The following is a 24,179-nucleotide window of genomic DNA, read 5'->3' as shown; positions in this document are numbered from 1 at the left end:
CCATAGAGGAAATCTGAATTCTTCCAGGGCTGTGACTCTGAAAAATAATGATATTATAACAATGGGCAGACGATTGTTTAGACCTTTACTTTGTATGAGGAAATAAGTTTCGGAAAGAGAGATTCTTCTTCGTTTGGCACACCTAAGAGTTCTTGAAAGGGCAGATGATCACTCCTTTTACTACCTTTTGGTGGTATTGTCTAATCCTGTCACTGCATCTTGCCCTCCAGCGAGTTATGCCCTACATCTCCCTCACAGGATACACATTGCTCCCGGTTTCTGACCTGCACAGGGTGAGTGTGTTGGCAGAAGAGTGAGAGCCAAGACCACTTGAGAAAGAGGGAAGGCACTATGTGTAACTGGTTGTGGAGGAGGGAGAGATGTAATGAGTGCTTGGCTATAGATGCAGAAAGGGATCACTCAGGATATTTGATTTTGTCTAGTTATCACAACTAAAATTTTAACTTCTTCTTGACTGTTGCAATTGATTGCAATTACAAACCAACCTTAACAGCTCTACTGCTGGATAAACACTGCTTTCAACTTTGAATTTGGGAACAGGCTTTACTATGACATTCTAGGTCTATAGGGATTCTTTAAGTCTGAAAATCAAGGAACTACCAACTACTTGTCCTCAGTATCAGAAAGGCAGAACAGTATTAACATGATTGAACAGAATGTGCTACAATAAAATGTTTGATATTTATTGCTTCTTGTCTTTGTTTCGTGTGCAAGAAAAGTGTTTAAAGAAAGTTGGTTCTTTCGGAGAGGGAAGAAAGGCTGTTGGCATGTAGGTAAAATTTCTGTGCTGTAACTGTAAATTCTATTGATGTAGGGAGCTGAATCGCAACAAAATCAGAAAAATAGATGGGCTCACTTTCCAAGGACTTCCTGCTTTGAAATCATTAAAACTGCAGAGAAATGGGGTTACAAGGCTCATGGATGGTGCTTTCTGGGGTTTGACCAACATGGAAGTCTTGTAAGTATCAAACTTTTGCTAGGTAGGTTCTGCTGATAACATACTAAGTAGATTTGCACAAAATTAATAGAACTGCATGATAAAATTTAAGGGCATTTTTGAATTAAATTGTTCAGTTGTGGTCTGAAAAGCAGAAAGCAGTCAGTAGTGAATGTGTAGAGCAGCACATTTTAAATGCATGCATACAGTTCAAGATTTAAATAGAGAGTCCAGCTATCTAGCCAGTGTGGTGAGGTCAGATGTAGACCTGTGACATGGCATGCCCGCTGCTGAGCTTCTGAACCTTATGTCTTTCTCTGTTTGTGGGTGTTTGTAGGCAGCTGGACTATAACAACTTAACAGAGGTAACCAAAGGCTGGCTTTATGGCTTACTGATGCTGCAGCAACTCCATCTCAGCCAAAATGCCATCAGCAGGATCAGTTCTGATGCCTGGGAATTTTGCCAAAAACTCAGTGAGCTGTGAGTACCTTTATTCTCTTCCAGTTTCAAAAGCTGAGTACATGCCAAGACATGAGCTTCTTAGCACTGATCTGTGAATTTTTCATAGCAAAGTTTCCAAGGTGACTACAGCTGTGCTGTATAAGACAGTTAAATCTTGTTGAAAGAAGTTGAAGTTAGCTGTGATTGCACCATTTCACTCTAGCAGTTAAACTAAAGCTGTAACACAGTCATGTTCCAATGTCAGAAATCAATTCTGCAGTAATTTATGAATTGCTTGAAACTATGCCAAATGCTGTGTGGTCAGAAGTGGTGTCGTGGGTTCTCTGGTAATCATAAGGGGAGAAATTGCGCTTCCCCCCTGAAAATTCATGTGTGTTGAACTAAGTTAAATAAGCACTGCAGTATAAACATTACAATTTTTTTCCCCCCTTAAATTTGCAGAGATTTGACATACAATCAATTAGCGAGGTTAGATGATTCAAGCTTCATTGGTTTAAGCGTGCTGGTTGGTCTGTACATTGGAAACAACAAAGTAAATTACATTGCTGATTGTGCCTTCAAGGGACTTTCCAGTCTACAGATTTTGTAAGTTGGCAAACTCAATTTGTGAGGTCAAAAATCTTAAGAACAATCTTGTGTTTGTCGGTTATTTCTTTTCTTTATGAAATAGACAGAAATGTTTTGTTAACTTCCCCTGATCAGTGTATGATTTTCTTACAGTAAGATTTCTTCCCAGAACAGTTGAGAAAAGGAGGAGTTCCTCTTTTGTTAAGGCTGTGTACAGTGGATGGTGGTAACTGTGATACAAACTTTCAGTAGCATTATTGTGGGAGAGGCATATCTCTGCTTGAAGGCAGCAAGCAGAGCACTGCTACCCACAGTTTTAGGGATCTGGATCATAGTTGTGCCTTAACTGAATCATTTTCCCTCATAGCAGAAGTAAGATGACAAAACTCATTGTCATGACTGGACAATTGCTTTAAGTAATAGAGCATGTTTCAGAACAGCATTTCTTAAAGGAAGGGAGAGAACAAAGTAAACTAGTTTAAATAAATTCCTTTTCATTTAAGCCTTCCCATTGCATACTACTGATCCATCTGTCAGCCAGATGAGTGAAATGATTGCCTTTCCCTCTAGGCTTTATTTTCAGGGGCTTGCTCACATGCTCACACTTAGGGCATTTGGGAAAGATGCAAATTAGAAGAGTGTACTCTATGTTTTCTAAGAATGTAGAGAGTTGGAGATCATGAAGAGAGGAAATTAGAAAATTGTGAGGTGTTTAGGTATTAAGTTGTGGGCTTTTTCTCCTAGATTTTTCTTTCTTCTCCAGCCCTACCCTGTAGATTGTTTGCTGACACACCATTCTGTACACAAATCTCTAATCTCTTTATACTTCATAAGTAATTAGGCAAGTGTTTTGGGATGTTGAAATGATTCTCTGGGTATTAATATTATGGACTTAAAAAGACGTGAGGGTGTTTAGTTTCAAAGGGATGACAGTTGATCCTTTCCCTTCCTGCAATGCCCGTTCTCTTAAGACAGTTATCTGAATACCTTTGGAGGAGTAGGTCGGTTGGTTTGCTCACAATTCTAGAAATTGTTGAGTTTTTGTTGTGATCTTTTTAATTATCAGTGGGAAAAATACCAGTAGTCTTCAAAGTCTCTCAATAAAAATTGAAATTGTAAGTTAATCAGGAAAAGCTTCTCTTAAAAAATCCACAGAAACCAACTGAACAAAAATCCAACCTAACAGAAAGCTAATTTAGAAATTTTTTTTAAGTAATACATGCTGTTGAAGAAGTATATGCCTTGTTCTTTTTAATAGCTTATGTGGTTTGTTTTCCCCTCCCCTCTTAAACAGGGATCTGAAAAACAATGAAATATCATGGACTATTGAAGATATGAATGGTGCTTTCTCTGGCCTAGATAAACTTAGGAAGCTGTAAGTATTGCTACAATATTTGTATCTCATCAGGCCTTAAAAAAATTAGCTTATTATGTGTCTTTCAAGGATCAAGCCCAAAGATTAAATTTTCCGTAGCAGAGATGATTTTTTCTCCCTTAACCACTTTGTTCACTAAGTCCTTTTCAATAAAAGAAATTCAAGATTTTCCAAGTCAAACTAATCTGAAATATTTTAAGTATTATTAATATTTATGTACGTTTTTATCAAACAATGAGGTTTTCCCATACTAAGAAATAAGAAGTGTATCATATGATAAAGGCATAGTGACAGGCTTAGTCTTCATTCAATAAGGTGAAGCAGCAGCCAGTGGAAGTGCCTCCATTCCATTGAAATTTTCAAAAGCAGATTTATGGATTAAAAAGCTGTTTATAGTTATAGATTTAGAATAATCCATGTCACTTAACTGTACACCTTTAAAATCTTCTAAAATCCTTGTAAAATCTAGGTATTTATTCAAGGGCAACAAATTAGGATCTTGTGGATGTGATACATTTTGATGGATTGGAGGTGGGTGAGTGGTGAATAGCAGTCATATTTTAAAAATAAATGCCAAAAATGCAGTTACTCAGCTCAAAAATACTTCCATTTAATTGCATTTCTTTTGCATCATGCTTAAATTTTTCAGGATACTCCAAGGAAACAGGATTAGATCCATTACAAAGAAAGCATTTTCTGGTTTGGATGCCCTTGAACACCTGTAAGTAGTAGAAATTCACATTTTACCCAAAAGTGGAAAAAAATGCATTTTGATACTAACAAAATTTGAAGTACGACTAACAAGCTTTGCTTATGACTTGGGATGAAATACACTTACCATGGTTGCTACTATGATCTTCAGAAGATTTTTCAGTTTTGGAGTTAGGCTGAGTGTGAATTTTGGAATTAATGCAGAAGTTCTTACGTATTAAGCATGCTACGAAACTCCTTATTTGCGTCTCTGTCACTTTTGAGCTTGAGCTTCCTTTGTAAATCACTAAAATAGCAAACTATTGCTTGGGTCTTAAATCCATTCAATTTAATAAATTATTATTTTCTTCTAATCCTATTTTTCTTTTTTCTTCCTAGAGATCTGAGTAACAATGCAATTATGTCAGTTCAAGGAAATGCATTTTCACAAATGAAGAAACTCAAAGAGCTGTAAGTTTCTATCAAAAGACATCGTCTCTATTAAGTCTATATATATATCCTGTAAATGTATAAATAAAAGCCTTGTAAGATGTTGTCTGATGCAGTGATAAACCCCTGCTGTAATCTCTCTGAAGTAACCTAAAAAGCTGATGTCAGTGTTTTGGGTTTTTTTATTTTTTATATGATGGGTGTATTTAAGTGAGAGTGCAGGATAGGAAGCATTCATTTTCTGCTGCGTTTGTTGTCTCTAAAGTCCTTATTTTAAATTGGGTGATCTCTAACAGGTTTTAGATAAGGGAGACTTTGATGTAATGTGCTCTAAGATCAGCAGTGCTATCACTATCACTTGCTGGACCAGTGAAATGCAGTGCTGTAATTCTTTTGTAAAGACCTTGTTGTCAGTATCTAGTTGTGTCCTTCTCTCCCGTAGTAGCAGAGAGACAGATCTCCAGAGAAGTTGTGAAGCGGTCACTGCAAAAAATGTATTTTAGTGGGCATGGGTTTTTGTCCTCTCACCCTTTTTTGCTGTAGATCAGTGCAGAGCAATGCTGGCTCATGGGTTGGGTGCAGAAGGTTATACCAAAAGGGGTGACATCACCCCTTTGACAACATGCCTCTAGTGGGGTTCAGGAGGCCTCCATCCTCAGCCCCGTGCTCTTCATAAATGACTTGGATGCGGGACTGGAAGGGACGCTGAGCAAGTTAACAGATGGGGCAAAACTGGGAGGAGCTGTTGACTCCCCCAAAGGCAGGGAGGCCTTGCAGAGAGACCTCAGCAAATGAGAGGGCTGGGCAATCAGCAACTGTATGAAGTTCAACAAGAGAATGTGCCGGTTCTGCACCTGGAGTAGGGCAGCCCTGGCTACAGACTGGGGAATGAGATGGTGGAAAGCAGAGCTGTGGAAGGGGACCTGGTGTCCTAGTTGATGGCAAGTTGAATTTGAGTCAGCAGTGCCCTGGCAGCGGGGAGGGCCACCCATGTCCTGGGGGGGATCAGGGACAGCATCGCAGCTGGGCGCGGGAGGGGATTTGAGCTGAACAATATTGCCGTCGTTCTCTTGCAATACGTTTGAGCTAAAACCTTAGTTGTTACAGAAGTGTGCTCGTACAGATCTGTATTGCAAACAAAAAAACCAAACAAACAGCTTTGATTTAAATTGATTTTTCTTAGGCACTTCAACACGTCAAGTCTCTTGTGTGACTGCCAGTTAAAATGGCTACCACAGTGGATGTCAGAGAACAACTTCCAGAGCTTTGTAAATGCCAGTTGTGCCCATCCTCAGCTGCTAAAAGGAAGAAGTATTTTTGCTGTCAGCCTGGATGGGTTTGTCTGTGGTGAGTGTAGCCTCTATTTCTCATTCCATAAAACAAATCTTGCTGTGTCCTTGGGATTTTTTGTGGTTCCTTGGTATGTTGTGATTTCTGTAATAAAATGAAGAGGATGTGATACTTACTAACATTTTTTTCTGTTCCCAAACTGTGATGTACATGCTCAAAGCTTGTGGCTTTGAACAGGACAGGGAGTGATGGCATTCTGACTTCTTTTCAAGTACAGCTTGCTTACATAAAACATAGCATAATGTGCAAGTGAAAGCTCAGTAGTTTGTGAGGGTAAATGTATGTGCCTCTAGATTTAAAAGATACTGTTTAGATAACTATCGCTTTTAAATGAGACATACTTTGGCAAAATTAAGATTTACTTTTTGGGTGTGGTTATTTGTAATTTTTTTTCATACTCCGTTAGTCTTGAGGTTATTCCAGGGCTGATAAAATTTGAAGGTAAAAAAGTCATACTGGCCTCAGCTCTGACATTTTTTATGCATGCTAGTTGTCTGCTTTAAAAATTATTTGGAGTATGTAAATTACTGCCTTTTTATAAACTGTGTTTAAAAAATGCCTGATTACCACAGTTACAGTACTGGTATTTTTTATTTCATTTTGCCAGATAGTAAATGCTAGTAAAATATTTTTACTTTAGGACCTGAGAATTTGAGGTGATAGCATCTGCCTTAAAAATGAAATTTTTCTCTGTGTGTTTAGTAGCATTCATGAACACCTATACTATGTTCTCTATTCAAAGCAAAGTGAAACTAAGCATTCAGAGTAAGGACATGTGTTTGATTACTCTGATATGTAAAGCTCGAACTTTGAAAACATCAGGAAATTTAAAAGCTAACTGCATTTCATTTATTTCTTTAAATGCAATTTATTTTTCATACAAAATAAAATTCAAACTTTATATTCTTTGGAGACAAAAGGGTGTCTTCTTAATAAGTTCCTCTCATAGCAAATTTAACTGGTTAATTTTTACTTTTTCAACTCATATCCTTTTTCAGTGAGAAAGCAGGTCCAGAATATAAAATAGTGTACCAAAATGTTGTTTTTTCCCTTCCTGTTAGCTCAAATATTTAATAAATTAAATATTGAGCACATTTAGCTACTGCTGAGAAGGAGAGGTTGACATAATGCAGGGAATTACAGATTGCTCAGTGGCTAGAAGAGAATATATGAAGTAGACATCCTAATTTATGCAAAATGCATCCTGTCAAAAAATTAAACTGGGTGTTTCTATATAAATCTTCCATTTGTTAAATCAGGGGGAATTGTGATCTTTCTTTTGGCTGCTGACTGCTATTTTTAGGTATTTAATTTTAAACTGTTAAAGATGTATTAGCAAAGAGAACTGTACTGAGTCAATTGCTGCGCTTGATACTTAATGCAATTGCCATGCAGAATTAACTAAAATCTCCTAACACAATCATTGAGTGTTTTGCTTATAACTTTAAAGTGTGTTATCACTAGATGTTCAGGTGTACACACCCTGCCTTACAAGTTTACAATGGCTGCTCTTGCTTTTATAGAATTTCTAAGTGGAGTGTGTTGACTCCTGTCTGAAATTAAAAGGTGTGTATATAAGTAGATGTCTTTGTGATACATTCATTCAAATGTGCTCTCATATTACTCTGTTCTGACAAAACACAATGCTAATCTTATCCTAGTGTGTTCTGTATTCTGTACTGTATGCTTATTTGAGTGACCTTTTTATCACCACTTCCTGTCAGATAATTAAGATTGAAGTATGTTCTTCCATCCTTTCACAAGGCTATTTTAAGTACTTAGAGTGTTTTACTTAGTTATTCCTGTGCAAAGTCAGTGAGTGTATTAATTCAGTTTGCAAATAGTAAGACATAGGTAAGAAGCATGAAAGGCAAATGGCCAGGGAGAGATTCTTAAAGCCCATGCTTAGAGGCCCAGATCCATGTCATCTAGATCTGTCACTAGAGCACAGCTTCATACCTGCATGAATTTTGCAGACAGTTTAAGGTTAGGCTATCTGCACATCTCGTTTTCTTTTGTAGCAGAGCGGAGGTTCTTCAAGGAAATAACACTTTCACCCCATAGCTGTTCCCAGTCGTTTGAGGTGTAATAAGACAAAGGGGCTAGGGAAAACAGTAGGGTCTGCATGGAGGAATTTTTGTGACACAGGGCTTTCCCTGCACTTCCTGTGAAGTTTGTCCAGAGATTGGACACATCTTGAAAGTTGGGAATATAAGGCTTTTGCTTTTGGGAGACCAGGCATTTACTTGCCCACTCTTTTTGCTAAAGAGTGTACACACAATTGAATAAATATTTCAGAAGGCAACTAATTCTGTAAACTCAAAACATGCTACTTGGAAGGTAACTGTCCTATTGTTAAGGGACTTCCAGGAATTCTTGAAATTCTTGTGTTCTGCCGTGCTTAAGGGACCTTCCATTCCCTTTAGCCCAAACAAACACAGATCACTGGAACACTGACTTTTGTACATGATTTTTTTGTGGGTTTGGGTAAAACCCTCAACTTGTAACCTGCAGTTTCTGATAGCCGAAGAGCTATGCTTTCAATAAAGAAAAACTCACAGCAGCCTGAGGTGTTGTAAAGATGAGAGGTAGGCTTCATGATTGATGTTCAGAATAGTTCTTAGGGATGTCAGGGGGTAGTTCTTCCATCTTTAGTGCTGCTGTTGAAGAAACTGTGCACACAGTCTGCTTTTAAATGTGCTTTCTCTTCAATAAGAGATGGTTTGGCACAATAACCTCATAAATATGGCATGTTTAAATGCCCTAAGGCTAAAAAAAATTTTAAACAAAAGCATTGTGGATCCGTTTAGTAAATACTTACCTGACTCTTCTCTCAAACCTATAAAACGCTTACTAACTCTCTGGAAAGAGTCCTCAGGCATCACATATATCTTTTTTTTTTTCTTTTCCTCTGTGCAGATGATTTTCCTAAACCACAGATCACTGTCCAGCCAGAAACCCAGTCAGCAATTAAAGGCTCCAATTTGAGTTTTGTATGTTCAGCAGCCAGCAGCAGTGATTCCCCAATGACTTTTGCGTGGAAGAAGGACAACGAATTACTGCAAGATGCTGAAATGGAGAATTATGCACACCTCCGGGCCCAGGGCGGAGAAGTGATGGAGTACACCACCATCCTTCGACTGCGCAACGTTGAGTTCAGTAATGAAGGGAAATACCAGTGTGTTATTTCAAATCATTTTGGTTCATCCTACTCCGTCAAAGCCAAACTTACAGTAAACAGTAAGTACGTTATGTTTTGCCTGTGGACTTAGAATGATTTTAATCAAGATAGGTAATCAAAAATTTTCCATTCTCCTCATCTGCATCTTTTAGTAGATCCATAATAGGAGATTATTTCTTAAAAAATTATCCATTTCCAAGGTCACCATTCAGTTTTACCTCTGGTCCCATTGTGCTGAAGCATAGTATAGGAAAAAGCAAGCAACATACCCAATTCATAGTAAATCTGGGAAAGTCAGTATTACCAGATGGAAAAATGTTAACTTTTTCTCACAGCAGGTAAGTGTATGCTCTGTTTCAGATGCTATGGAAAGGTCATCTAGGAGGCTGTTAGCAAAAATGAAATTTTGATCTAGATGGTCTCACATACTTCACAGTTCCCTCCCTTTCTGCTGGCTTCTGATCAGTTTAGGTTATATGTTTCTCTAGTGATTGTAGGCCCATGAAGGGTGTTGAAGAAAATGCTGTACAAAAAAGGAAAAGTACATGTCATGTATTGATTTTGGTATCCCCAACTTTTCTTTAGTGCTGCCTTCGTTTACAAAAATCCCCATGGACTTAACCATTCGAGCCGGGGCAATGGCACGTTTGGAATGTGCTGCAGTTGGGCATCCTATCCCACAGATTGCTTGGCAGAAAGATGGTGGAACAGATTTTCCTGCAGCGCGCAAGAGGCGCATGCATGTCATGCCTGAAGATGATGTATTCTTTATTGTTGATGTAAAGATCGAGGACACAGGTGTTTACAGCTGTACTGCACAGAACACTGCTGGAAGCATTTCAGCTAATGCAACATTAACAGTGCTAGGTAAGATATTGGCAAGCCTTAACAACACAATCAATGTTATGATTCAAAATAATAAAAGTTAGGTATGTTTCTCATCTGCTACTCATGGGATGGCGGGAAGAAGGGGCTTCTGTTTTCATTTAGAGACAGTAGATTGGTTTAACTTTTGATTTCTTGACATTTTGTTAACCATTTTTATTGTTGTTCTTTGCAATCTTAAGCATGTGTGATTTGGCATTTTTACTTTGTAAGGTAATCAAGCAGGTAAATCAGATGACTTTACGAGCAAATTGTAGGCTTTAAGTACAAATTCTTGAGTTTCTTCTTAGAATGAGACTAAGCTTTATTAGGCCTTACTGATGCATTTAATTTAGCTTTTCCTCTTGAGCTGTGAAGGAAAGGGACACTTCTTACTCTTGCAAGATCATTTAGAATATAAGGCTTGTGCTTTCTTCTCAGAAACACCATCGTTTTTGCGGCCTTTGCTGGATCGAACTGTAACAAAAGGTGAAACTGCAGTCTTGCAGTGCATTGCTGGTGGTAGCCCTCCACCCCGGCTGAACTGGACTAAGGATGACAGCCCTCTCGTGGTAACAGAAAGACATTTCTTTGCTGCAGGCAATCAGTTACTAATTATTGTGGATACAGATGTAGAAGATGCTGGGAAATATACATGTGAAATGTCTAATACACTTGGAACGGAACGAGGCAACATCCGTCTTAATGTAATTCCTACTCCCACCTGTGACTCTCCTCAAAACATTGCCCCATCACTTGATGATGATGGATGGGCCACAATTGGCATTGTGATCATAGCTGTGGTTTGCTGTGTGGTGGGCACTTCCTTGGTGTGGGTGGTCATCATCTACCACACCAGAAGGAGAAATGAAGATTGCAGCATCACAAATACAGGTGTGTAAACTGAAGGTTTACTTTGGTACGGAAAAAAAATGCTTGTGGTTGTTTTGCAGTGACTTTATTGTAGGAACATTTGTGAGCTTTGACTCAGACGTAGAAAGGTGAATTATTTGCTACTTTCAGCGCTTTGCTGACAAGTCTAAAAATGTTTCTACAAACTGAAGTATGCTGATGTCTTTTGTATGTGTTTTGCTTCCCCACAGATGAAACAAATTTGCCTGCTGATATTCCAAGTTACCTGTCATCCCAAGGGACACTGGCTGAAAGGCAGGATGGATATGGCTCATCTGAAAATGGCAGTCACCATCAGTTCCTCCCGTCTTCTGTAGGAGGGTATTTCCTGCAGCGGAGAGACAGTAATGGTAGGTAGAAAATGCTAAGCAGATTTTTCATGTGGCTTGAGGAGCTGCAGTTTGGCTATTGTCTTTCTAACTGAAATAACACTAGAGAAGTATGTTTACAGAAATTTAATAGAGGGTGTGAAATTTATTGCTTGGGATTTTTTCCATACAATAATAACTGGAACTTGTTTCTGTTCATCCAAATGACGTTATGGTGTTTATTAAATCAGGAAGTTTTTCTCTAGTCTCAGGGGTAAATTTAAACTGATGAGGACATGCTCAAAACAAGAATGTCCAAAAGAAATTACCACGGCATGCCTTCCTCTCTTTCAGCTTGAAAAGGATGCTTTTAGTGGAATGAAGGCATGTGTGGTAATACCAGTGAAACTTTAGTATAACTGTTTAAACTTGCTGGTTAGAAGTATCATTACAGTCAGTGTCAGTTAAGGATTTAAGGTGTCTGCAAGTTAAAAGCTTCAGTACTTATATTTATACATGGGGCCCCTAAGAATCCTGCACTAGGGAGGAAAAGTCACCTTTCTGGGAAAGGGCTTGGGGTTGAGGTACAATCAGGGCCTGGGACTGGAGTGATGGTGAGATAGTTTTGCAGTTGTAGGGTAGTGAGAGGAACAGCCTCTTTGTGGATCAAGCACCAGAGACTTGTGTCCAGAGCTTTCAGGAACCATTGAAGTGAAAATCTTTATAGCTGTTCAGGTAGCCAGTGACTCCCTCAGATTCCTCCTACCAGGACTTTGACATTGACAATGTGCTTTGAAAGGTGGCTGTCAGACAGATCATAAATTTGTCTTCTGTGCTTTGGAAGAAGCAAGTCCCTGGTTCTGATCCTTGTGATGGATTTTGTTTTGTTACTCAGGGATTGTACAGTGAAGTGACACATTCTCTGTCAAGCTAACTAATTGAATAGTTGCTGGAATTAGAGTTCTCATCCAAAGGTTAGATAAACCTAAGGAAACTCTATACTAGGAAATGTAATTGTACATGTGGAGTTCTTAAAATTTTCTCAAGAAACTCTAAGGTGAAGATTCAGAAAGGACTGTGTGCTGACACATCAATTTTATTTTTAAGGCATTTGCCATCTAGATAACAGCAGTGAAACGGACTTGGAGGGTGTTGCAGATCCATTCCTATGCCACTATCTGGGAACTTCAGGGACTTTGTATTTAAAAGGCAATGCTTACAGTTCTGATGCATTTGAAGCATACAGTACAAGTAAGTTGATGGGGGAAGTTTTAGTCCTAACTCAATGTTTGTTATGGTGAATCTATATAAAATCAGTTTTTCCTTTCTTTTAGGTTGCAGCCCTGACCAGAGAACAACAGGCTTGGGCCCCTATGAGTCTGGGTATTTAAAGAAAAAGGAATGCCATCAATACTCACCTCCACATGAAGATCCCTTTGACCAGTGTGTTGGCATCATTGGGACACAGGCTACAAGTAGCAGATTGATGAACTCTATTTATACTCAGAATGAAGGAACTGGACTGAAAAGCAAAAGTCCCAACTCAGACACATTTGATTTCAGCAGAAGTTTGGAACCCTCATCTGTTACAAGTAACAGCACTTTCATGGGTATGTTCTAGCTATTGTTTTTTATTCAAGCTGCCTCTGTCTTTGCTGTCTTGTTTCCTGCCTCCAACACCAAGCAAAACTGATTTCTCAGCCTTTTATTTCCCAAATGTCAGAAGCTGAGGAACAGAAAAGTGACTATAATAAAACTGTGTAATGGGTATATATAGATTACCAGATCTTAATAGCTCACACCTACATAAAAATCTCATCAGTGATGCAGTTCTTATCTTCTGTCTTAATATACCTGGCAGATTTCTGTAAATGTTAGCGTATGTAACTTAAATATACCATAACAATCTTCAGGTATACCAGAAGTTTTGCCTGACAGGCAAAAGGCATGTAAGGAGGGCTCAGGGCAGGTAGGGAAACATGAATTTGTATGCGTATATGTAGTATAACACAACCCTATTTGCCCTTCAAAATAAGGCACTATGTGAAAATGCCCTCTCCGTCCCTCCTTTGTCGTTTTCTCATGATGTGCATGACAAAACGATTCCCGAAGTTATTTTGGGGTTTACAATTTTAATCCAGATTGCAGGGAGAGGTGGGGGAAGGAGAAGAGCATTGCTTTATCCTTGAAGCTTGTTAAATTTTGGATGTTGGTTTGGTTGCTTGGTTTAAAATGTGTATAAAACCACATGCTGCTTTCATCCTTGTGATATCTTAGCGCCAAGCACAGCCCTGGTACCATGGATTGTCTCCCAGCTGGTGTGTCAGCACTGGCTGATCCAGATCTGGGTCTGCTGACTCTGAAGGGGACCTGGGGGAATGTGCATCACTGGGCTCTTTGTTCTCAGGGGGTGGAGAGGCAGGCACAAGCTCTGAAGTTTTTCCCCTTCAAAAGCCAGATGTTTGAACTGTAAAATGTTGCAGATGCCAGGACATCTGGCAGAGACCCTGGGACTGTGCACGGCCAGCCTCCTGGCTGCCTGCCACTGTTACTGTGGTAGGACTGTACAGATAGGGCTTTAGCATGTCTACTGCAGAAAGCAGTCCAACTGTATGTTTGCATATCCAGGAGTTAATATCACCTCAAGGGCACATAGTCCTCCTTCTGCCCTAAAAATCTGTGCAGTTACTTCTTCCATCAGTTCTCTGAGTGTACTACCCCACTTACATAACATTGTCATTGCCTTGGATGCTTCATAATCAGTAACACTCTTCTCTCAAAGAGTCTGTGGCTAGATCTTGGAGTGGTGGTGGCTGTGGAAGAAGTTGTGATAGGTTTCTTGTCTTTAGTTGTGAATTCACTACTTCAACACAGTTGTCAAATTCAAACCCCCTTTTGTCTGTATAATCACAGTGAAGAAGACAGCTGGCATCAGCGTGGTTTATTAGTACATGGTTAATGCACAAGCCAGGAAGTTCATAGCTTGGATTTTTTGTTTTTAAGACAGTTTTAAGCTTTGGTGCTGTGCGGAACATCCTCTCATACTGTGTTAGGTTAAAACTGCTCTACAGATCATTGATGGAAATAGGGATTTTGTCCAGTTCCTTTTTTAGTAACTTCTCAGATCACAGTTCTACTTGAAGCCTTTGCTTCTAACAACTAAACAAAAGCAGAGGAGTTGTATTTTGGGTTCAAAATTTATTAGAAACGTAGTGTTAAATTATTAATGGAAACTTCAGTTCTTCAAAGACAGCCTGTGTCACACTGTCCTCTGAAAATAAGTCCTTAAGACAGTAAGACTTACGATGGTTGTATCTTTGTTCAGTGAAAAAAGAAGGCCCTTCTTGTCAAGGTGTTGATGCTAACAACTTCCCAGTGATGAAGAGTGACGTGCAGTGATTGTCTCTTGTCTAGTAAATCCAGATAATTATTAATAACAATTTAACTGAAATGTGTAAATCTCTTTAGGTTGCCACTGTTCTCTTTGCCCACAGCTAGCTGGATGATCAGTGGTGAATGGAGCATGTGGCTGTCTGCATCTTTATTATTAATGGGAGATGCTAGCCATTAAAAAGGGCTAGCATCTTGTAATTTATGCTAGCAATAAAAAGATTGCCGTAGCATTCAGATTGCACTCTGGGACAATGTTGTATAACCTGACAGAGGTTGTGGGGTTGCATGTTTTTTTTAATTCCTATTTTATTTTTCCTGAACTTCATGGCAAATTGCACGTGTCATTGATTTATTGAAGAACAAAACTGTGTGACTTTTGCATTAGAAATTTGTTTTGTGATGTGTTTGCAGTTTGATCTGTGTTCCCACCTCCCGTCTCACCACCCTCCCCAAAGAAAAATGGGTATGGAAGTAGTCATAAAAACAAAAGAAATGAAGTTGTAGGTGGCTATACAACTACTTGGAAATGTTTTTAGTGTCTCTAGTGGCAGAATCTTGCCTTATGCTTGTAATCACATGGATGTTTTCCTTTAAATGGTAAAACAACATTTAAGTGAAATCTCACTTTGGTGAACTTTTTCTTTTGTCAGTCATTGGCTTGCATTTCAGTGTCATTTATGTACACTAGGGCGAGACACAAAGCTTTTAGCATCAATATTTCTGTGCTCGCTCTTTTACTGTCTTTCAGGAACATTTGGAAAGCCTTTATGGAGACCTCAGCTGGACTCTCTTTCAAGCTGTAGACAGCCAGCAAATTGCCAACCAAAAATCTCCCATCATCATGTCTCGCTGGACTTCGATGCAGAGGCAGATGAAGAGGGAAAGGAAAGGACAGTTTCTAAAGGACAAAACAGCTTTTATACTTGCAAACAGTCATTTGAAAACTTTAGGACTTCTACTTTCCAATCCTGTGATTTGGATACATAGCTCCTTTTGGACTTGCTGATTTCTGGAACCAAAGAAATAATTTGACATACTACTACCTCAGTGTGGAACTTTATTTAAAAAGGGAAGAAGAAGAAGAAGGGAAGAAAGAAACCACATGATGCTCTGAAATCAGAAGAAAAAGAAATATTTTTTCCCAATAAAGCATAATTTCCTAAATCCTCTACATTAGTTATACAGGGAAAAAAATCCATATAAAAATACTATATTTGTAATTATTTTATAGCCTTTTTTAATGCAAAGAATATGTTTTGTAAATTAATGGTGTAAATAATAGCATATGTATTTCTATGTCAGACTTCATTTTCTTGAAATGGGTAGTAAGCATTCTAATTTTGTACTGTTACTTGTACCTTTTTACAGATGGAAACTCCATGCTGTTTGCAGGTATTATGCATCTTATTTGCACATTACTTTATTAAAATACGCTGCCGTGTGGTTTTTGGCCCACATTAGTGTATGAAGAATGAAAAGTGTGAATTACGTTTGTAGGCAGTGTTGCAAATGTAGGTGCTTTCTGATACATATTTGCACCTCTGTTTGACTTAAACTTGTGCCTTTAGATTTACTGTGTAAAATACATTCATCTTCAAAGAGTGGGTGTGGTCCTGCCATGGCTACTGCTAAGGTGAGTTGCAACTGTTTGAACCAAAGCAAGGCTGTAAATCCTCCAGTTTGTGAATTCAGATGTGCATGCACATGCTCTCACTTTTCATGCCCATGAGGCTGTAGTACCAGAAGTTTGCCTGTGCCTTTGTTAGTATGCCTGCATCTGGTGGAGGGATATACACAGTAGATACACAGTAGATGCACAAATCAAGCTGTTTAGTAAAAGGAGAAAAAAGGCACTGGATATCTGGCTGGTAACCTTGCTCTTCTCTGAGTGGCTTAGTGTCAAGTATTTGCCAAATATGCAGTGCATGCCTGAGTCTTTGCTTTCCCACACCCTTTCTCCCTCTTTTTTGCTTCTGCGACCACTCCCTGCTCAACATGGAGAGGTAATCCAAGAACAAGATAATGTTTTCTTTGGTTTAATTCATGCTTCTGTTCCTTGGCTGCCCTTCTCTGGTTATAGATGAGATCCGTGCTTTATTTAATTGCTCAGTCAAGTTGAGCTATTGTAGACTCTTGCTGGATTATATTTGTAGTAATGGATCCAGTATCTTTAACTGTACAAAGTCAGAGAAAAGAGGATTGCTTACTATAAAACAGTAGTTAAAACTGAATGAAACCAGTATTTTGTGTTTCCACGTACAGATGCCTATTGTTTTAAAAAGCTGTGAATCCTGTTGTCATCACTGCACTAAAACGGCGAGGCTTCAAAATGGTTAATTCTACAGAACACTGGCTTTTAAAATCTGTCTGCTTTGAAGGTGCAAACTTACATGGTTGCCAAATAGCTTCTTTTAAACTAAATTAAAAGCAGCTGTTAGAATAGGCCATCACAGGCATCAGGGCTAAAGCAAGAGCAAAGATTTTGTTGTCTGTTGTAGCTGAACTGAGGGCTTTTAGTTGTCTGCAGCCAGAAACCTGGTACCCAGATTGCAGTGCAATTTTCCTTTAATTTAGGCACCAGTATTAGAGACAGGAAGTTAATCCATCCTTAGTCACTGGTGGTCTAAGCGTACAGAATGGGTTTTGCGTGCTTTAGTTGATCATATTGCCAGATTTTTTGACTTATTGTTAATTTGTCTTCATTGCTGCCAGATGTCCTGATGTGGTGACAGACATTGGTATGGGTATCTGATTATAATTAAGTGCATTTGAAAGAGATTAATTTTTCCTCAGTTAAGCACAAACCTGTAGGTCAATAAGGCAAGAAATCTAAAATTTGATTCGCTCAATATCTCTCCTTTTTCTCCCCCAGGCCTCCCTCCCCAATGACCCTGTTTTTAGGGAGAGGAGAGCTGGGGTCTGTGATAGCTCATGTTTATAACCAGACATTGCTTTTTTGACATATTAAAAAATACCAAAGTTAAAAACAGCAACTCTAGATTTAGTGTTTATCCATAAGGACTCCATGTTAAAGGTCCTTCATGAAAAACAAGCTTTAAATTCTGTAGTGGGTGAAGGTTGAGAACAGTGGCAATGTCATTCCTTTTTCATCTCCCTTGCAAAGATACTAATCTTCCAAAGGCTTGGATGTCTGTACCTAAATAAATGTTCAGGGTCAATGACTGAATTTCAAATGCTTTTCATCAAGTTGCATTTAGCAATCTAGACACAGGAATGACTTAAAATTTTATTTGATGCCTTAAATGCCCAGAAATGGAAATGAAAGCTCCCAGTGAGTTTTCGTGGTTTATAAGTGGATTGTGATTAATACAGTGGCAATCTGTAAAAGTGCAAGACAGTTTCAATATCTTAGTAGTTCTTTTTAAACCAATGATACAACCAAACACCTGTTTTAAAGGCTTGGAAGTTTGCTTGCCTTCCCCCCCCCCCAAGATGCAGATGTTAGTGAGATAGTTGGATATTTACCCAGCTGAAAGCTAAATTGTAAGTTGGTGTGATGGGGAAATAAATTGCAGCCAACCGTGAGTAAAGCTTACTCTTAAGCATCTTAAGAGTTAGAATGAGAAACAAGTGTTGTCTTGCTGAGTGACAAAACAGACATTTTGCAGTTCTATGACCAGCAGCAGCTGGAATCTTGCCATGGGCTCACTTTAAACTTGCAGAATGTACTTTAAGGACAGTATCCACTTAATGCTTTACACAACAAAATGTTTTGCCTGTTGAGTTCACACAAGCAATTTCTGAGATAGTTTCTACAAGCCCTAAATAGTTTTAGATAAATGGAGTTACTCATTTACCACAGTCTCTCTGGATCAAGCATTTCCTAAATGAGTAACCTAAATGGTGTATATGAGATGACACTAAGGGATATCCTGAAGGGTGTTACGATTTCAGACACAACCTTGTTGGGTACTACTGTATTTCTGCAGCAAATGCTTTAATTTAGAATTCTTAACTGTAAGGGGATCTTGAAAAATGGCAAAGAGTTATGTGCAAAGTTTTCTCCAACCGAGGGCTCATTAGTGTCACCAAACATTTCTTATTTCAGTCTCCAGGATCTCTTGAGCACTTAAGCCTTATTCCTTGAGCCGCTTCAAAGAATCTTAAAACTAAGACTTAGCTTTGCACTGCAAACATTTGTGTTCTGCCAGCCTTACAGACATTATAATTGGGGATTGTGTTCCTTCTTGAATATAAAAATAAGCCGAAATTCTGTTAGCTACTTGCAAGTTTTCTTGTTGTGGATATGACACATCTCAGAGAGTTATACTTTCTCAGTGAAGTTGTCTTTTTGCTCACTTTTTGTATTGCTTTGTCACAGAGAATGTGTCTTGACTAGTTGGATGTTAGTTTACAACACTTGTGAAATTACTTCATTAAAATAAGGAGAGAGGGGGAACCTCAGCCTATTTAGTAAAGGGGAATAAAGCATATTACAAGATGCAGTTTGTGTTCATACCATTTTACTCCAATTAAGAACTTTCCAGATACCTTCCTTTGTTGTATGTTAGGGAAGTGTTAAAGGAGGGAATAAAAGCAAACAATGTCTTGGCTCACTAATATGTGGCAAAAAGTGCTTCTCCTGGTTGTTGTGCTTAAGTATTAAGGGGTCAGTTGTTTCTCTGAAATAAATATGTGCACACCCACCTTCTTGCCGAAAGGCACAGGGGTCCTCTCCTCTTTCCCATGTTGGTCCTCTTGTCATAGCTCGGTATTGCTCCCACGTCCTCAGGGGACTCTCTCTGGTTACCTAAGCTCCTCAGGTTCCAGTTTCTCTGCTTGCCCTGTCAACTGGTGACAAGCTGGGACAAATGGACTCAGTTTACAGAGCGCAGTGCAATTGCAGGCAGTAAATCAGCAGCAGTTTTGTGCTCAAAGAGAGGAGGGAAGTGTTGGAGAAAGACAGGCTAGCCACAGCTTTAGGAAGAACTTGGTTATGAACGTGCAGAAAATGCATAATTCAGGACACAGGGTTAAAATATTTATAGCACAATGTTATAAGCATAATAAAGAGCATTTTTGTACTTTACAAGCTTTACAATGCTTTTTGTACATTTCATTCCACTCACCCTCTGCTTTCAAGTGCCAAAAGCAGCAATGCACCAAAGAGCACGTCATCTGGGGAGTTACCTCTTACTGCATCTAATATCTCCTTTTCTGGTAGAGGAGAAGCAAGATCTGTTTGTTTTTCTGTGTTTGGGTTTAAGATTGAATATTGCTGGTGCAGTGCATAGTTTCCCAGAGTCATGTGGTCTGTGGGTCCACTGTGTCAGAATGCGTGTGGTCAATGTGACTCAGGAATGCCATGGGACAGCCGGACCTGAGGGTGAAGTTGGGAGCAGTTCTAAATTCACTGCTTGTAAAACAAATTTAGGCTTTGTGACTTCAGAATTTTTTCCCACACAACATAGAACAGAACCACAAATTACTCAGATTAGGGACTAGTGAATAGCACTTCTGCATGTTCCTGGACCTCTGCCATCAACAAGGGCATTGATGTTATTGTTAACCATGGGCTGTTGACCAGCAATTTCAGTGCAGGAGTTTGCTGAGTACCTATATGATGTACTCTGCTCTGAAATGAATGATGCCCGGTTTTAAGGCATATGAATTTCAAATATGGCATTGGAAATGAAGATGTAACTTACTTGAAAGGTGGTAAGATCCCATGGATATAGAACAGGCTTTAGGATTTTGTAGACCTCTACTTTGAAAGCCTGGTATGCAACATTGTCCAGAGACACTCATTTGCCATCACAATACGCGACCTACTTATTTTCAGCACTTCCTTTGTAGATGTGCATGGAGAAGCTACGACTTATGATTCAGGTATGCTGCTGGATTATCAAAATTCAGGTATTGATTATAGAGACGTGTGAAATAACATCTTTTTGGGCAGTGAGGCTTCAGATTCTTTTATGGCAAAATGATGCAAAGCCTCATCAGTTTTTATCCAGTTAAAGAAGCAACCTTTGGTACTATTTCTGGCGTTCAGCCTACTTATTTTAGAAATCGCTGAAGAAAAATACTGTCGTGGAGGAATAGACATTGATGTCCTTGGGTTGCTTGCAGAATATTTGCAAAATGCTTGCATTTTGTTTTGCTGTTACATGGCGAATTCAGCTTCTCTTCATCAAAAAATGGTGGATTACTTTCATCCTGATTTTCACAGATGTGCCAGCACTTGACAGACATATCTAGTTCTGTCCTGTGCTGGCATGGTAGCTGTCTTGGGAGTAGTCAGAGCTACTGTAAGGCAGAGATAGAGATACCATAAAGGGAATTCAGGGGAAGAGGGCTGTAGTTCCCCTCCATGGAGGGGTTTTGAATAGTTCCCTTGTTCCAAGGGAGTAACTTGTGCAGGTTTTAACATTTACTCCTCCTAATTGTATAAGCTTATCAAGGAGTTAAAGCTGCCTCGTTATTAGCCCTTGAATGGGGAAGTGTGCATTTTCTGCAGGACAAGTATGTTGGAGTTTCTGGAACTGCTTTTCAATCTCATTCTGATTCTAGACTCTTAGAAGTAGGCAGAAAGACTTGGTCCTTCATTTGGCATATGGAGGTCCCTCATGATGTGCCTTACTGCATGCAGAAGAATTTTGCAGTCTATGACTAACCAGAGAGCTCACACACACACAAAAAAAAACTGATTCACTGGTACCACAAAATAATTTTTAACACATCTCCAAATGAGTCTTTGGTTCTATGTTTTTTAATAGCTGTGGCTGACTAGCACAGCAATGAAGAGGCTGCTGTTAGAGTAAGTGGTAGAAGACGTATATAATTAAGCCAACTCATAAGTGAAACTAGCCACTCTTCTGGCTTAAAATAAACTCTATTTGTACTGCTGCCTGCTGCGGGTCTGCACACCAGCAACATTAAGGAAACGTCGGTGCTACAGCAGCCAGCTGCCCGTAGCCTGGCCTCTGCCACAGAGTGATTGGATTCTTTATTAGTGTAAAGTTCTTTCTCTATTAACCTTCCCTCAGGAAAGGGGAAACACGGCCTCAATTGTAATTAGCTTACACAGCCTTCCATGTAAGCTAAAGAATGGAAAGCGTCAGGGGTGCTTGCAGCAGCCTCGTAGGTATTTGCTGTTAGCAGGGAAAAGTTAATCTGCTCTCAGACTTTGGCAAGGGCACGAAAACCCACGTGTAAAAATGTTCTTAGAAAGAATTAAATTTCACATAAATGTGACCACACAGCAGGTAAAGCAGTAAAATGGTGGTGATGATGGAAAATATGACTAATGAGAAGACTGCATTAACTTAATGAATAAAATTATCCTTTAACATAAACTGAGGTTCTAAACTGAATGCCTTACTTTAAAAATGTGTTTGTTTATTGTTCTGTAGCTTATAGCAACTGTGTTATTTCATCTACCAGCACACTCTAGCAGTTTTGTCTGAAACAGCATTTACATTCAAAGTATGAGGGTTTTTGGGTAAACAAAACAAAACAAACAAAACCAAAAAACCCAAAACAAAACAAAAAAAGATGAAATCAAAGAGCAACTCTGTGACACTGAGTCACTAAACTTGTTTTACTAAGTGGCTTAAATCAGAAAATGAAAAAAGTGTGAAAAAATAGAATTGTTTTGATTTTTTTGCTTTGAAATTACTTTTCTCAAAATTGTTTTCATTTTTGGTTTTGAATTCTTCCTTTTCCATTCAGTGCAGAGTGCATAAAATGCAGAGCCCATTGGGTTATCAGGGCAACTCAGATCAGGCACACAGCTGGAGTGTGCAGAGCTGTTGCTTATTCTTTCCCTGCGACATATCCTTCTTCCCAAATCCATTTGATCTGAGTTTGGCAAGGTCCTTGTGGATTGGTTCTCCTTCCTACCAGAGCATATTTCCTTGATTTCTTCTTGAAAGTACTGACTCAACAAGTTTCTATAATCGTGAAGAGTCAGGGTTGATACTTTTCTGCGTGATTAGAAGTGTTCTGCTCCCTGTGCGCTTTGAGAGCTGTAGGAGACTGGTCCCAAGGCGGGTTCTGGGCAAGCCCCAAGTGGCCTCTCGGCGTTGCTGTGTGTGCTGTCGGCAGGGGAGCCACAGGGGCAGCTTTGCTCTCCACGGCTCCTACCCTGGGGATACCTTGATCCAGCAGATCTCAAACAGCACCTTGGGTTCAGGAGCTGTGCGAGCAATGCCTGAGTCATTTCTTCTGTTAAACTGCAGTGGAAATAAAAGGCTGCATCAGATAGTTAACTCTCAGACAAGGCAGCTGAGGAAACATTTTTGAGTCTGTAATGTCTGGTTATTGATCAGGTGCAGAGGCTGAGGAGAGGGATCTGGGAAAGGCATTCCTACCTTTTCCCTCCACCCAAATCTTTGCAGCTGTTCAGAAGTGTTGGACGTCTTTTCTCCTCACAAAACATTCTTAAATGGAAAAGGAGGAATTTGCTCTCATAGTTCATAGCAATTGCAAAGTAACTATTTTATAAGTTTGGTGGGATTTTTCCTTTTTTTTTTTTTTTTTTTTTTTAATTTTTATTTTATTTTATTTTATTTTATTTTTTTTTAATGAGGTCTTTCACAAAGGAGTTTTAAGCTTATGTGGGCTTCCTGCTCAAGCTTCATATGTATTTGTCAGGAAAGAAAAAAAAAAAAAACAGTCTGCTTTCTTTAGGGCCAGGTGTTTTATATGGCTAAGTTAAGACATGCCTGAAAAGGTTGTGGTTATTTTCCTGTCTGAAAAGTACTGCATTTATTTGTTATTTTTTCCCTTGCTTTTTGTAACATTGAGAACATAACCTTTCAAACGTGCTATGTATTTGTCATGGGTTTTGTAAAGAGCATATTATTCTATTCCATCTGGGTGGAGCAGAATTGCTTATCTTTGCTCAAATGGGTCAGTGTCCCTTATCAGATGGGGAAGTGCTACTCATGTCTCTTCATTGTTTCACTACTTCCATGGGAATGTCTTCTGCTAATGGACCATTAAGAGCTCTTCAATGACATTACACATTACAGTGCACTACTGTAAGCTGCTCCACACAGGAAGGAGGAGCCAAACCATCTTAACCTAGATAAAAAAGAGCCACAGTCCCCCTAGGTATCCAGTTTTTCCACCGGATCCCTGGAGGAAGACCGGACCCATCTCACCATTACTGGACCCTTTTTTTTTCTTCAACGAGACCATCTCTACTCCAACAGAACCACATCTGCCACTCCAGGAGGGCTTACTCTGGATTGCTTCCAACACCCTGACCAACAGGGTGTCAGGTTGTATTTCTGACTCTGTCAGGGTTTTCTAGGATTTCTTGTTTGTTTATTCGTTTGCTTATTCTTCTGTACTACAACATCTGTATTTTTATATCCCTAGTAAAGAGCTGCTATACCTATTCCCAAAATCTTTGCCTGACAGCCTTTTAATTGCAAATTTATGATAATTTGGAAAAGGGGGGGAGGGGCTTACATTTTGAAAGAAACTCCAACCCTCTCTGGCAGATACCTGTCTATCTAAACCAAGACAGTATTTCTGTGTTTTCTGTTTGTGAATCCCCTGCGACCATTAGTTTCTTTGGAACACTGACATTGAAAATGGATATTAGTTTCCTCTTCTCCACAAATATTCTTACAGATGTTGCTGTAAATCAGTTGCAGGCCTGACATAGCATTTGGCTGCCTGACAAATGTGCT

The 24,179-nt window shown here is 39.2% G+C and overlaps 1 protein-coding gene across 1 annotated transcript in view; it reads left to right on the top strand.

Annotated features, from left to right (window-relative positions):
• The window catches only part of LRIG3 (leucine rich repeats and immunoglobulin like domains 3), a 40,976-nt gene extending 21,797 nt beyond the window's left edge, over nt 1–19,179 (top strand). Inside the window, exons 6-19 of the mRNA XM_066183148.1 lie at nt 836–979; nt 1,296–1,439; nt 1,863–2,006; nt 3,283–3,363; nt 4,013–4,084; nt 4,453–4,524; nt 5,687–5,850; nt 8,773–9,093; nt 9,620–9,901; nt 10,340–10,792; nt 11,002–11,160; nt 12,226–12,369; nt 12,453–12,728; nt 15,260–19,179. Coding sequence (XP_066039245.1) covers nt 836–979; nt 1,296–1,439; nt 1,863–2,006; nt 3,283–3,363; nt 4,013–4,084; nt 4,453–4,524; nt 5,687–5,850; nt 8,773–9,093; nt 9,620–9,901; nt 10,340–10,792; nt 11,002–11,160; nt 12,226–12,369; nt 12,453–12,728; nt 15,260–15,498 — 2,695 coding nt within the window. The 3' untranslated portion in view covers nt 15,499–19,179. The remainder of the gene's footprint in view (nt 1–835; nt 980–1,295; nt 1,440–1,862; nt 2,007–3,282; nt 3,364–4,012; nt 4,085–4,452; nt 4,525–5,686; nt 5,851–8,772; nt 9,094–9,619; nt 9,902–10,339; nt 10,793–11,001; nt 11,161–12,225; nt 12,370–12,452; nt 12,729–15,259) is intronic.
• The last annotated feature ends 5,000 nt before the right edge of the window (nt 19,180–24,179 follow it).

The sequence above is a fragment of the Chamaea fasciata genome, unplaced genomic scaffold, assembly GCF_029207755.1.
Source record: "Chamaea fasciata isolate MVZ Bird 193981 ecotype frontalis unplaced genomic scaffold, bChaFas1.0.hap1 SCAF_5, whole genome shotgun sequence".
NCBI lineage: Eukaryota > Metazoa > Chordata > Aves > Passeriformes > Sylviidae > Chamaea > Chamaea fasciata.
Note: the sequence above shows the minus strand (reverse complement) of the source record. Positions and strands in the feature narration are given on the sequence as shown.